Source organism: Hordeum vulgare, chromosome 1H (assembly GCF_904849725.1).
Source record: "Hordeum vulgare subsp. vulgare chromosome 1H, MorexV3_pseudomolecules_assembly, whole genome shotgun sequence".
In the NCBI taxonomy this organism is placed as follows: Eukaryota; Viridiplantae; Streptophyta; class Magnoliopsida; order Poales; family Poaceae; genus Hordeum; species Hordeum vulgare.
In genome coordinates, this window is record NC_058518.1 from 2,587,997 (window position 1) to 2,602,685 (window position 14,689).

At 62.8% G+C, this 14,689-nt stretch overlaps 1 protein-coding gene across 1 annotated transcript; it reads right to left on the reverse strand.

Annotated features, from left to right (window-relative positions):
* Positions 1-237: 237 nt before the first annotated feature.
* On the reverse strand, positions 238-1,337 carry LOC123412979 (protein DJ-1 homolog B-like). Its single transcript, XM_045106244.1, has 3 exons — positions 1,157-1,337; positions 857-997; positions 238-741 (listed from the first exon to the last, which is right to left on the reverse strand). The coding sequence occupies exons 1-3, from the start codon at positions 1,325-1,327 to the stop codon at positions 541-543; spliced, it is 513 nt and encodes a 170-aa protein (XP_044962179.1). The 5' UTR covers positions 1,328-1,337; the 3' UTR covers positions 238-540.
* Between the last annotated feature and the right edge of the window lie 13,352 nt (positions 1,338-14,689).

The window sequence follows — 14,689 nt, forward strand, 5'->3', positions numbered from 1 at the left end:
CCTCAGTGGTACCGGAGAAGAATGCTTGAAGAACAACTTGCTCGCCACTGCCTCATACAAACATACGTCGTTTGATAGTAACGGACAGCTCTCGCTAGGAGGTGTCGTGCCTAACATAACATCCTCTAAAAACAAGTTGGCGGTGAAAGACCAATTCCAAGCTCTTGATTGAAGGTTCACGATATCAACACCTGGTAGTACTAGGCCACCTGATTTATCTTATGCCTTCTCAAAATCTAATTTGCAAATAGCTCTGTCGAGTTTCTTCAGCAAGAAGCTCATATATATGGAAGGTTCACACAACACGACCACACCCTCGACAAATATGTGAGCCAACATAAAAAAAGCCGTATGAGTTGGTCTGATTACTTTGTGAGCAATAGTTGCTTGGCGGTTGGTATCAACCTTCTCAAAGATCTTGAAACTGACATTTATCGGACATATCAGACAACATCGTGGAATATGTGTCCCTAGAGCTTATATGTAATGCACGAGTGACGAGCCTAGATGGAGCCCCATAGTAGCCATAGATGGACGTTGTCACATAAAAACCAACTCCTTGACTATGGCGACGGCTTTCTCCCCACCAAATAGCTTCTCGGCGATTGCCAAGGCGAACTCTGTGGCACTCCCTGGTGCTCTGCTCGTGATAAGGTTACCGTCGACGACGACCCTGTATTCGCACGCGCTCTGGTCTGCAAGCAGGTGTGCCATAGGTGGAAATGATGTTGCTTTCTTACCCTACAACGATGACAGAAGTTGCCCCATCACCATATTAGTGTATCAATGTAATACATAACATCCTTTGTCAAACACAAACCAAAAGCATCAAGCTCACATACAAAGAGCTACGTACCTTGAGTAAACCGTGGGGTTCGAGGACGTAAGCAGGGGAAGCGCATATTGCACCGTAGGGTTTACCGGATTCCGCTTGCTTCTTCAGCATGCCCACAAGTTTCTCCGTGCTTGTGAACTTGAGAGCACCAGGAAGACCACCCTGTGGTACATATGCATATACACATACAACGAAGGAACAAACAAACAAACAACAATGTCATTCAGGTAGTCCCCAAGAGCACCATTCATGATCAGAGGCCGTGGGTTTACCTTCGTTTTCTCACAAAAGAAAGAGATGCTGGAGTCAATTCGAACATACCGGCATGACGATGAGGTCGAAGTCCATTTCAGCAGCCTTTTCCAGCACCACATCGGCGATCAGATTGAGCTTGTAGTGGCGGGTGACGATGCGCGGCGCGTCCTCGACCGACGCCACGGTGACGCGTGCGCCTGCCCTACGCAGGACGTCGATCAGGTTCAGAGCTTCCATCTCCTCCGAGCCATTGCGATCAGATTGAGCTTGTAGTGGCGGGTGACGATGCGCGGCGCGTCCTCGACCGACGCCACGGTGACGCGTGCGCCTGCCCTACGCAGGACGTCGATCAGGTTCAGAGCTTCCATCTCCTCCGAGCCATTGCGATCAGATTGAGCTTGTAGTGGCGGGTGACGATGCGCGGCGCGTCCTCGACCGACGCCACGGTGACGCGTGCGCCTGCCCTACGCAGGACGTCGATCAGGTTCAGAGCTTCCATCTCCTCCGAGCCATTGCGATCAGATTGAGCTTGTAGTGGCGGGTGACGATGCGCGGCGCGTCCTCGACCGACGCCACGGTGACGCGTGCGCCTGCCCTACGCAGGACGTCGATCAGGTTCAGAGCTTCCATCTCCTCCGAGCCATTGCGATCAGATTGAGCTTGTAGTGGCGGGTGACGATGCGCGGCGCGTCCTCGACCGACGCCACGGTGACGCGTGCGCCTGCCCTACGCAGGACGTCGATCAGGTTCAGAGCTTCCATCTCCTCCGAGCCATTGCGATCAGATTGAGCTTGTAGTGGCGGGTGACGATGCGCGGCGCGTCCTCGACCGACGCCACGGTGACGCGTGCGCCTGCCCTACGCAGGACGTCGATCAGGTTCAGAGCTTCCATCTCCTCCGAGCCATTGCGATCAGATTGAGCTTGTAGTGGCGGGTGACGATGCGCGGCGCGTCCTCGACCGACGCCACGGTGACGCGTGCGCCTGCCCTACGCAGGACGTCGATCAGGTTCAGAGCTTCCATCTCCTCCGAGCCATTGCGATCAGATTGAGCTTGTAGTGGCGGGTGACGATGCGCGGCGCGTCCTCGACCGACGCCACGGTGACGCGTGCGCCTGCCCTACGCAGGACGTCGATCAGGTTCAGAGCTTCCATCTCCTCCGAGCCATTGCGATCAGATTGAGCTTGTAGTGGCGGGTGACGATGCGCGGCGCGTCCTCGACCGACGCCACGGTGACGCGTGCGCCTGCCCTACGCAGGACGTCGATCAGGTTCAGAGCTTCCATCTCCTCCGAGCCATTGCGATCAGATTGAGCTTGTAGTGGCGGGTGACGATGCGCGGCGCGTCCTCGACCGACGCCACGGTGACGCGTGCGCCTGCCCTACGCAGGACGTCGATCAGGTTCAGAGCTTCCATCTCCTCCGAGCCATTGCGATCAGATTGAGCTTGTAGTGGCGGGTGACGATGCGCGGCGCGTCCTCGACCGACGCCACGGTGACGCGTGCGCCTGCCCTACGCAGGACGTCGATCAGGTTCAGAGCTTCCATCTCCTCCGAGCCATTGCGATCAGATTGAGCTTGTAGTGGCGGGTGACGATGCGCGGCGCGTCCTCGACCGACGCCACGGTGACGCGTGCGCCTGCCCTACGCAGGACGTCGATCAGGTTCAGAGCTTCCATCTCCTCCGAGCCATTGCGATCAGATTGAGCTTGTAGTGGCGGGTGACGATGCGCGGCGCGTCCTCGACCGACGCCACGGTGACGCGTGCGCCTGCCCTACGCAGGACGTCGATCAGGTTCAGAGCTTCCATCTCCTCCGAGCCATTGCGATCAGATTGAGCTTGTAGTGGCGGGTGACGATGCGCGGCGCGTCCTCGACCGACGCCACGGTGACGCGTGCGCCTGCCCTACGCAGGACGTCGATCAGGTTCAGAGCTTCCATCTCCTCCGAGCCATTGCGATCAGATTGAGCTTGTAGTGGCGGGTGACGATGCGCGGCGCGTCCTCGACCGACGCCACGGTGACGCGTGCGCCTGCCCTACGCAGGACGTCGATCAGGTTCAGAGCTTCCATCTCCTCCGAGCCATTGCGATCAGATTGAGCTTGTAGTGGCGGGTGACGATGCGCGGCGCGTCCTCGACCGACGCCACGGTGACGCGTGCGCCTGCCCTACGCAGGACGTCGATCAGGTTCAGAGCTTCCATCTCCTCCGAGCCATTGCGATCAGATTGAGCTTGTAGTGGCGGGTGACGATGCGCGGCGCGTCCTCGACCGACGCCACGGTGACGCGTGCGCCTGCCCTACGCAGGACGTCGATCAGGTTCAGAGCTTCCATCTCCTCCGAGCCATTGCGATCAGATTGAGCTTGTAGTGGCGGGTGACGATGCGCGGCGCGTCCTCGACCGACGCCACGGTGACGCGTGCGCCTGCCCTACGCAGGACGTCGATCAGGTTCAGAGCTTCCATCTCCTCCGAGCCATTGCGATCAGATTGAGCTTGTAGTGGCGGGTGACGATGCGCGGCGCGTCCTCGACCGACGCCACGGTGACGCGTGCGCCTGCCCTACGCAGGACGTCGATCAGGTTCAGAGCTTCCATCTCCTCCGAGCCATTGCGATCAGATTGAGCTTGTAGTGGCGGGTGACGATGCGCGGCGCGTCCTCGACCGACGCCACGGTGACGCGTGCGCCTGCCCTACGCAGGACGTCGATCAGGTTCAGAGCTTCCATCTCCTCCGAGCCATTGCGATCAGATTGAGCTTGTAGTGGCGGGTGACGATGCGCGGCGCGTCCTCGACCGACGCCACGGTGACGCGTGCGCCTGCCCTACGCAGGACGTCGATCAGGTTCAGAGCTTCCATCTCCTCCGAGCCATTGCGATCAGATTGAGCTTGTAGTGGCGGGTGACGATGCGCGGCGCGTCCTCGACCGACGCCACGGTGACGCGTGCGCCTGCCCTACGCAGGACGTCGATCAGGTTCAGAGCTTCCATCTCCTCCGAGCCATTGCGATCAGATTGAGCTTGTAGTGGCGGGTGACGATGCGCGGCGCGTCCTCGACCGACGCCACGGTGACGCGTGCGCCTGCCCTACGCAGGACGTCGATCAGGTTCAGAGCTTCCATCTCCTCCGAGCCATTGCGATCAGATTGAGCTTGTAGTGGCGGGTGACGATGCGCGGCGCGTCCTCGACCGACGCCACGGTGACGCGTGCGCCTGCCCTACGCAGGACGTCGATCAGGTTCAGAGCTTCCATCTCCTCCGAGCCATTGCGATCAGATTGAGCTTGTAGTGGCGGGTGACGATGCGCGGCGCGTCCTCGACCGACGCCACGGTGACGCGTGCGCCTGCCCTACGCAGGACGTCGATCAGGTTCAGAGCTTCCATCTCCTCCGAGCCATTGCGATCAGATTGAGCTTGTAGTGGCGGGTGACGATGCGCGGCGCGTCCTCGACCGACGCCACGGTGACGCGTGCGCCTGCCCTACGCAGGACGTCGATCAGGTTCAGAGCTTCCATCTCCTCCGAGCCATTGCGATCAGATTGAGCTTGTAGTGGCGGGTGACGATGCGCGGCGCGTCCTCGACCGACGCCACGGTGACGCGTGCGCCTGCCCTACGCAGGACGTCGATCAGGTTCAGAGCTTCCATCTCCTCCGAGCCATTGCGATCAGATTGAGCTTGTAGTGGCGGGTGACGATGCGCGGCGCGTCCTCGACCGACGCCACGGTGACGCGTGCGCCTGCCCTACGCAGGACGTCGATCAGGTTCAGAGCTTCCATCTCCTCCGAGCCATTGCGATCAGATTGAGCTTGTAGTGGCGGGTGACGATGCGCGGCGCGTCCTCGACCGACGCCACGGTGACGCGTGCGCCTGCCCTACGCAGGACGTCGATCAGGTTCAGAGCTTCCATCTCCTCCGAGCCATTGCGATCAGATTGAGCTTGTAGTGGCGGGTGACGATGCGCGGCGCGTCCTCGACCGACGCCACGGTGACGCGTGCGCCTGCCCTACGCAGGACGTCGATCAGGTTCAGAGCTTCCATCTCCTCCGAGCCATTGCGATCAGATTGAGCTTGTAGTGGCGGGTGACGATGCGCGGCGCGTCCTCGACCGACGCCACGGTGACGCGTGCGCCTGCCCTACGCAGGGCGTCGATCAGGTTCAGAGCTTCCATCTCCTCCGAGCCATTGCGATCAGATTGAGCTTGTAGTGGCGGGTGACGATGCGCGGCGCGTCCTCGACCGACGCCACGGTGACGCGTGCGCCTGCCCTACGCAGGGCGTCGATCAGGTTCAGAGCTTCCATCTCCTCCGAGCCATTGCGATCAGATTGAGCTTGTAGTGGCGGGTGACGATGCGCGGCGCGTCCTCGACCGACGCCACGGTGACGCGTGCGCCTGCCCTACGCAGGGCGTCGATCAGGTTCAGAGCTTCCATCTCCTCCGAGCCATTGCGATCAGATTGAGCTTGTAGTGGCGGGTGACGATGCGCGGCGCGTCCTCGACCGACGCCACGGTGACGCGTGCGCCTGCCCTACGCAGGGCGTCGATCAGGTTCAGAGCTTCCATCTCCTCCGAGCCATTGCGATCAGATTGAGCTTGTAGTGGCGGGTGACGATGCGCGGCGCGTCCTCGACCGACGCCACGGTGACGCGTGCGCCTGCCCTACGCAGGGCGTCGATCAGGTTCAGAGCTTCCATCTCCTCCGAGCCATTGCGATCAGATTGAGCTTGTAGTGGCGGGTGACGATGCGCGGCGCGTCCTCGACCGACGCCACGGTGACGCGTGCGCCTGCCCTACGCAGGGCGTCGATCAGGTTCAGAGCTTCCATCTCCTCCGAGCCATTGCGATCAGATTGAGCTTGTAGTGGCGGGTGACGATGCGCGGCGCGTCCTCGACCGACGCCACGGTGACGCGTGCGCCTGCCCTACGCAGGGCGTCGATCAGGTTCAGAGCTTCCATCTCCTCCGAGCCATTGCGATCAGATTGAGCTTGTAGTGGCGGGTGACGATGCGCGGCGCGTCCTCGACCGACGCCACGGTGACGCGTGCGCCTGCCCTACGCAGGGCGTCGATCAGGTTCAGAGCTTCCATCTCCTCCGAGCCATTGCGATCAGATTGAGCTTGTAGTGGCGGGTGACGATGCGCGGCGCGTCCTCGACCGACGCCACGGTGACGCGTGCGCCTGCCCTACGCAGGGCGTCGATCAGGTTCAGAGCTTCCATCTCCTCCGAGCCATTGCGATCAGATTGAGCTTGTAGTGGCGGGTGACGATGCGCGGCGCGTCCTCGACCGACGCCACGGTGACGCGTGCGCCTGCCCTACGCAGGGCGTCGATCAGGTTCAGAGCTTCCATCTCCTCCGAGCCATTGCGATCAGATTGAGCTTGTAGTGGCGGGTGACGATGCGCGGCGCGTCCTCGACCGACGCCACGGTGACGCGTGCGCCTGCCCTACGCAGGGCGTCGATCAGGTTCAGAGCTTCCATCTCCTCCGAGCCATTGCGATCAGATTGAGCTTGTAGTGGCGGGTGACGATGCGCGGCGCGTCCTCGACCGACGCCACGGTGACGCGTGCGCCTGCCCTACGCAGGACGTCGATCAGGTTCAGAGCTTCCATCTCCTCCGAGCCATTGCGATCAGATTGAGCTTGTAGTGGCGGGTGACGATGCGCGGCGCGTCCTCGACCGACGCCACGGTGACGCGTGCGCCTGCCCTACGCAGGACGTCGATCAGGTTCAGAGCTTCCATCTCCTCCGAGCCATTGCGATCAGATTGAGCTTGTAGTGGCGGGTGACGATGCGCGGCGCGTCCTCGACCGACGCCACGGTGACGCGTGCGCCTGCCCTACGCAGGACGTCGATCAGGTTCAGAGCTTCCATCTCCTCCGAGCCATTGCGATCAGATTGAGCTTGTAGTGGCGGGTGACGATGCGCGGCGCGTCCTCGACCGACGCCACGGTGACGCGTGCGCCTGCCCTACGCAGGACGTCGATCAGGTTCAGAGCTTCCATCTCCTCCGAGCCATTGCGATCAGATTGAGCTTGTAGTGGCGGGTGACGATGCGCGGCGCGTCCTCGACCGACGCCACGGTGACGCGTGCGCCTGCCCTACGCAGGACGTCGATCAGGTTCAGAGCTTCCATCTCCTCCGAGCCATTGCGATCAGATTGAGCTTGTAGTGGCGGGTGACGATGCGCGGCGCGTCCTCGACCGACGCCACGGTGACGCGTGCGCCTGCCCTACGCAGGACGTCGATCAGGTTCAGAGCTTCCATCTCCTCCGAGCCATTGCGATCAGATTGAGCTTGTAGTGGCGGGTGACGATGCGCGGCGCGTCCTCGACCGACGCCACGGTGACGCGTGCGCCTGCCCTACGCAGGGCGTCGATCAGGTTCAGAGCTTCCATCTCCTCCGAGCCATTGCGATCAGATTGAGCTTGTAGTGGCGGGTGACGATGCGCGGCGCGTCCTCGACCGACGCCACGGTGACGCGTGCGCCTGCCCTACGCAGGGCGTCGATCAGGTTCAGAGCTTCCATCTCCTCCGAGCCATTGCGATCAGATTGAGCTTGTAGTGGCGGGTGACGATGCGCGGCGCGTCCTCGACCGACGCCACGGTGACGCGTGCGCCTGCCCTACGCAGGGCGTCGATCAGGTTCAGAGCTTCCATCTCCTCCGAGCCATTGCGATCAGATTGAGCTTGTAGTGGCGGGTGACGATGCGCGGCGCGTCCTCGACCGACGCCACGGTGACGCGTGCGCCTGCCCTACGCAGGGCGTCGATCAGGTTCAGAGCTTCCATCTCCTCCGAGCCATTGCGATCAGATTGAGCTTGTAGTGGCGGGTGACGATGCGCGGCGCGTCCTCGACCGACGCCACGGTGACGCGTGCGCCTGCCCTACGCAGGGCGTCGATCAGGTTCAGAGCTTCCATCTCCTCCGAGCCATTGCGATCAGATTGAGCTTGTAGTGGCGGGTGACGATGCGCGGCCCGTCCTCGACCGACGCCACGGTGACGCGTGCGCCTGCCCTACGCAGGGCGTCGATCAGGTTCAGAGCTTCCATCTCCTCCGAGCCATTGCGATCAGATTGAGCTTGTAGTGGCGGGTGACGATGCGCGGCGCGTCCTCGACCGACGCCACGGTGACGCGTGCGCCTGCCCTACGCAGGGCGTCGATCAGGTTCAGAGCTTCCATCTCCTCCGAGCCATTGCGATCAGATTGAGCTTGTAGTGGCGGGTGACGATGCGCGGCGCGTCCTCGACCGACGCCACGGTGACGCGTGCGCCTGCCCTACGCAGGGCGTCGATCAGGTTCAGAGCTTCCATCTCCTCCGAGCCATTGCGATCAGATTGAGCTTGTAGTGGCGGGTGACGATGCGCGGCGCGTCCTCGACCGACGCCACGGTGACGCGTGCGCCTGCCCTACGCAGGGCGTCGATCAGGTTCAGAGCTTCCATCTCCTCCGAGCCATTGCGATCAGATTGAGCTTGTAGTGGCGGGTGACGATGCGCGGCGCGTCCTCGACCGACGCCACGGTGACGCGTGCGCCTGCCCTACGCAGGGCGTCGATCAGGTTCAGAGCTTCCATCTCCTCCGAGCCATTGCGATCAGATTGAGCTTGTAGTGGCGGGTGACGATGCGCGGCGCGTCCTCGACCGACGCCACGGTGACGCGTGCGCCTGCCCTACGCAGGACGTCGATCAGGTTCAGAGCTTCCATCTCCTCCGAGCCATTGCGATCAGATTGAGCTTGTAGTGGCGGGTGACGATGCGCGGCGCGTCCTCGACCGACGCCACGGTGACGCGTGCGCCTGCCCTACGCAGGACGTCGATCAGGTTCAGAGCTTCCATCTCCTCCGAGCCATTGCGATCAGATTGAGCTTGTAGTGGCGGGTGACGATGCGCGGCGCGTCCTCGACCGACGCCACGGTGACGCGTGCGCCTGCCCTACGCAGGACGTCGATCAGGTTCAGAGCTTCCATCTCCTCCGAGCCATTGCGATCAGATTGAGCTTGTAGTGGCGGGTGACGATGCGCGGCGCGTCCTCGACCGACGCCACGGTGACGCGTGCGCCTGCCCTACGCAGGACGTCGATCAGGTTCAGAGCTTCCATCTCCTCCGAGCCATTGCGATCAGATTGAGCTTGTAGTGGCGGGTGACGATGCGCGGCGCGTCCTCGACCGACGCCACGGTGACGCGTGCGCCTGCCCTACGCAGGACGTCGATCAGGTTCAGAGCTTCCATCTCCTCCGAGCCATTGCGATCAGATTGAGCTTGTAGTGGCGGGTGACGATGCGCGGCGCGTCCTCGACCGACGCCACGGTGACGCGTGCGCCTGCCCTACGCAGGACGTCGATCAGGTTCAGAGCTTCCATCTCCTCCGAGCCATTGCGATCAGATTGAGCTTGTAGTGGCGGGTGACGATGCGCGGCGCGTCCTCGACCGACGCCACGGTGACGCGTGCGCCTGCCCTACGCAGGACGTCGATCAGGTTCAGAGCTTCCATCTCCTCCGAGCCATTGCGATCAGATTGAGCTTGTAGTGGCGGGTGACGATGCGCGGCGCGTCCTCGACCGACGCCACGGTGACGCGTGCGCCTGCCCTACGCAGGACGTCGATCAGGTTCAGAGCTTCCATCTCCTCCGAGCCATTGCGATCAGATTGAGCTTGTAGTGGCGGGTGACGATGCGCGGCGCGTCCTCGACCGACGCCACGGTGACGCGTGCGCCTGCCCTACGCAGGACGTCGATCAGGTTCAGAGCTTCCATCTCCTCCGAGCCATTGCGATCAGATTGAGCTTGTAGTGGCGGGTGACGATGCGCGGCGCGTCCTCGACCGACGCCACGGTGACGCGTGCGCCTGCCCTACGCAGGACGTCGATCAGGTTCAGAGCTTCCATCTCCTCCGAGCCATTGCGATCAGATTGAGCTTGTAGTGGCGGGTGACGATGCGCGGCGCGTCCTCGACCGACGCCACGGTGACGCGTGCGCCTGCCCTACGCAGGACGTCGATCAGGTTCAGAGCTTCCATCTCCTCCGAGCCATTGCGATCAGATTGAGCTTGTAGTGGCGGGTGACGATGCGCGGCGCGTCCTCGACCGACGCCACGGTGACGCGTGCGCCTGCCCTACGCAGGACGTCGATCAGGTTCAGAGCTTCCATCTCCTCCGAGCCATTGCGATCAGATTGAGCTTGTAGTGGCGGGTGACGATGCGCGGCGCGTCCTCGACCGACGCCACGGTGACGCGTGCGCCTGCCCTACGCAGGACGTCGATCAGGTTCAGAGCTTCCATCTCCTCCGAGCCATTGCGATCAGATTGAGCTTGTAGTGGCGGGTGACGATGCGCGGCGCGTCCTCGACCGACGCCACGGTGACGCGTGCGCCTGCCCTACGCAGGACGTCGATCAGGTTCAGAGCTTCCATCTCCTCCGAGCCATTGCGATCAGATTGAGCTTGTAGTGGCGGGTGACGATGCGCGGCGCGTCCTCGACCGACGCCACGGTGACGCGTGCGCCTGCCCTACGCAGGACGTCGATCAGGTTCAGAGCTTCCATCTCCTCCGAGCCATTGCGATCAGATTGAGCTTGTAGTGGCGGGTGACGATGCGCGGCGCGTCCTCGACCGACGCCACGGTGACGCGTGCGCCTGCCCTACGCAGGACGTCGATCAGGTTCAGAGCTTCCATCTCCTCCGAGCCATTGCGATCAGATTGAGCTTGTAGTGGCGGGTGACGATGCGCGGCGCGTCCTCGACCGACGCCACGGTGACGCGTGCGCCTGCCCTACGCAGGACGTCGATCAGGTTCAGAGCTTCCATCTCCTCCGAGCCATTGCGATCAGATTGAGCTTGTAGTGGCGGGTGACGATGCGCGGCGCGTCCTCGACCGACGCCACGGTGACGCGTGCGCCTGCCCTACGCAGGACGTCGATCAGGTTCAGAGCTTCCATCTCCTCCGAGCCATTGCGATCAGATTGAGCTTGTAGTGGCGGGTGACGATGCGCGGCGCGTCCTCGACCGACGCCACGGTGACGCGTGCGCCTGCCCTACGCAGGACGTCGATCAGGTTCAGAGCTTCCATCTCCTCCGAGCCATTGCGATCAGATTGAGCTTGTAGTGGCGGGTGACGATGCGCGGCGCGTCCTCGACCGACGCCACGGTGACGCGTGCGCCTGCCCTACGCAGGACGTCGATCAGGTTCAGAGCTTCCATCTCCTCCGAGCCATTGCGATCAGATTGAGCTTGTAGTGGCGGGTGACGATGCGCGGCGCGTCCTCGACCGACGCCACGGTGACGCGTGCGCCTGCCCTACGCAGGACGTCGATCAGGTTCAGAGCTTCCATCTCCTCCGAGCCATTGCGATCAGATTGAGCTTGTAGTGGCGGGTGACGATGCGCGGCGCGTCCTCGACCGACGCCACGGTGACGCGTGCGCCTGCCCTACGCAGGACGTCGATCAGGTTCAGAGCTTCCATCTCCTCCGAGCCATTGCGATCAGATTGAGCTTGTAGTGGCGGGTGACGATGCGCGGCGCGTCCTCGACCGACGCCACGGTGACGCGTGCGCCTGCCCTACGCAGGACGTCGATCAGGTTCAGAGCTTCCATCTCCTCCGAGCCATTGCGATCAGATTGAGCTTGTAGTGGCGGGTGACGATGCGCGGCGCGTCCTCGACCGACGCCACGGTGACGCGTGCGCCTGCCCTACGCAGGACGTCGATCAGGTTCAGAGCTTCCATCTCCTCCGAGCCATTGCGATCAGATTGAGCTTGTAGTGGCGGGTGACGATGCGCGGCGCGTCCTCGACCGACGCCACGGTGACGCGTGCGCCTGCCCTACGCAGGACGTCGATCAGGTTCAGAGCTTCCATCTCCTCCGAGCCATTGCGATCAGATTGAGCTTGTAGTGGCGGGTGACGATGCGCGGCGCGTCCTCGACCGACGCCACGGTGACGCGTGCGCCTGCCCTACGCAGGACGTCGATCAGGTTCAGAGCTTCCATCTCCTCCGAGCCATTGCGATCAGATTGAGCTTGTAGTGGCGGGTGACGATGCGCGGCGCGTCCTCGACCGACGCCACGGTGACGCGTGCGCCTGCCCTACGCAGGACGTCGATCAGGTTCAGAGCTTCCATCTCCTCCGAGCCATTGCGATCAGATTGAGCTTGTAGTGGCGGGTGACGATGCGCGGCGCGTCCTCGACCGACGCCACGGTGACGCGTGCGCCTGCCCTACGCAGGACGTCGATCAGGTTCAGAGCTTCCATCTCCTCCGAGCCATTGCGATCAGATTGAGCTTGTAGTGGCGGGTGACGATGCGCGGCGCGTCCTCGACCGACGCCACGGTGACGCGTGCGCCTGCCCTACGCAGGACGTCGATCAGGTTCAGAGCTTCCATCTCCTCCGAGCCATTGCGATCAGATTGAGCTTGTAGTGGCGGGTGACGATGCGCGGCGCGTCCTCGACCGACGCCACGGTGACGCGTGCGCCTGCCCTACGCAGGACGTCGATCAGGTTCAGAGCTTCCATCTCCTCCGAGCCATTGCGATCAGATTGAGCTTGTAGTGGCGGGTGACGATGCGCGGCGCGTCCTCGACCGACGCCACGGTGACGCGTGCGCCTGCCCTACGCAGGACGTCGATCAGGTTCAGAGCTTCCATCTCCTCCGAGCCATTGCGATCAGATTGAGCTTGTAGTGGCGGGTGACGATGCGCGGCGCGTCCTCGACCGACGCCACGGTGACGCGTGCGCCTGCCCTACGCAGGACGTCGATCAGGTTCAGAGCTTCCATCTCCTCCGAGCCATTGCGATCAGATTGAGCTTGTAGTGGCGGGTGACGATGCGCGGCGCGTCCTCGACCGACGCCACGGTGACGCGTGCGCCTGCCCTACGCAGGACGTCGATCAGGTTCAGAGCTTCCATCTCCTCCGAGCCATTGCGATCAGATTGAGCTTGTAGTGGCGGGTGACGATGCGCGGCGCGTCCTCGACCGACGCCACGGTGACGCGTGCGCCTGCCCTACGCAGGACGTCGATCAGGTTCAGAGCTTCCATCTCCTCCGAGCCATTGCGATCAGATTGAGCTTGTAGTGGCGGGTGACGATGCGCGGCGCGTCCTCGACCGACGCCACGGTGACGCGTGCGCCTGCCCTACGCAGGACGTCGATCAGGTTCAGAGCTTCCATCTCCTCCGAGCCATTGCGATCAGATTGAGCTTGTAGTGGCGGGTGACGATGCGCGGCGCGTCCTCGACCGACGCCACGGTGACGCGTGCGCCTGCCCTATGCAGGACGTCGATCAGGTTCAGAGCTTCCATCTCCTCCGAGCCATTGCGATCAGATTGAGCTTGTAGTGGCGGGTGACGATGCGCGGCGCGTCCTCGACCGACGCCACGGTGACGCGTGCGCCTGCCCTACGCAGGACGTCGATCAGGTTCAGAGCTTCCATCTCCTCCGAGCCATTGCGATCAGATTGAGCTTGTAGTGGCGGGTGACGATGCGCGGCGCGTCCTCGACCGACGCCACGGTGACGCGTGCGCCTGCCCTACGCAGGACGTCGATCAGGTTCAGAGCTTCCATCTCCTCCGAGCCATTGCGATCAGATTGAGCTTGTAGTGGCGGGTGACGATGCGCGGCGCGTCCTCGACCGACGCCACGGTGACGCGTGCGCCTGCCCTACGCAGGACGTCGATCAGGTTCAGAGCTTCCATCTCCTCCGAGCCATTGCGATCAGATTGAGCTTGTAGTGGCGGGTGACGATGCGCGGCGCGTCCTCGACCGACGCCACGGTGACGCGTGCGCCTGCCCTACGCAGGACGTCGATCAGGTTCAGAGCTTCCATCTCCTCCGAGCCATTGCGATCAGATTGAGCTTGTAGTGGCGGGTGACGATGCGCGGCGCGTCCTCGACCGACGCCACGGTGACGCGTGCGCCTGCCCTACGCAGGACGTCGATCAGGTTCAGAGCTTCCATCTCCTCCGAGCCATTGCGATCAGATTGAGCTTGTAGTGGCGGGTGACGATGCGCGGCGCGTCCTCGACCGACGCCACGGTGACGCGTGCGCCTGCCCTACGCAGGACGTCGATCAGGTTCAGAGCTTCCATCTCCTCCGAGCCATTGCGATCAGATTGAGCTTGTAGTGGCGGGTGACGATGCGCGGCGCGTCCTCGACCGACGCCACGGTGACGCGTGCGCCTGCCCTACGCAGGACGTCGATCAGGTTCAGAGCTTCCATCTCCTCCGAGCCATTGCGATCAGATTGAGCTTGTAGTGGCGGGTGACGATGCGCGGCGCGTCCTCGACCGACGCCACGGTGACGCGTGCGCCTGCCCTACGCAGGACGTCGATCAGGTTCAGAGCTTCCATCTCCTCCGAGCCATTGCGATCAGATTGAGCTTGTAGTGGCGGGTGACGATGCGCGGCGCGTCCTCGACCGACGCCACGGTGACGCGTGCGCCTGCCCTACGCAGGACGTCGATCAGGTTCAGAGCTTCCATCTCCTCCGAGCCATTGCGATCAGATTGAGCTTGTAGTGGCGGGTGACGATGCGCGGCGCGTCCTCGACCGACGCCACGGTGACGCGTGCGCCTGCCCTACGCAGGACGTCGATCAGGTTCAGAGCTTCCAT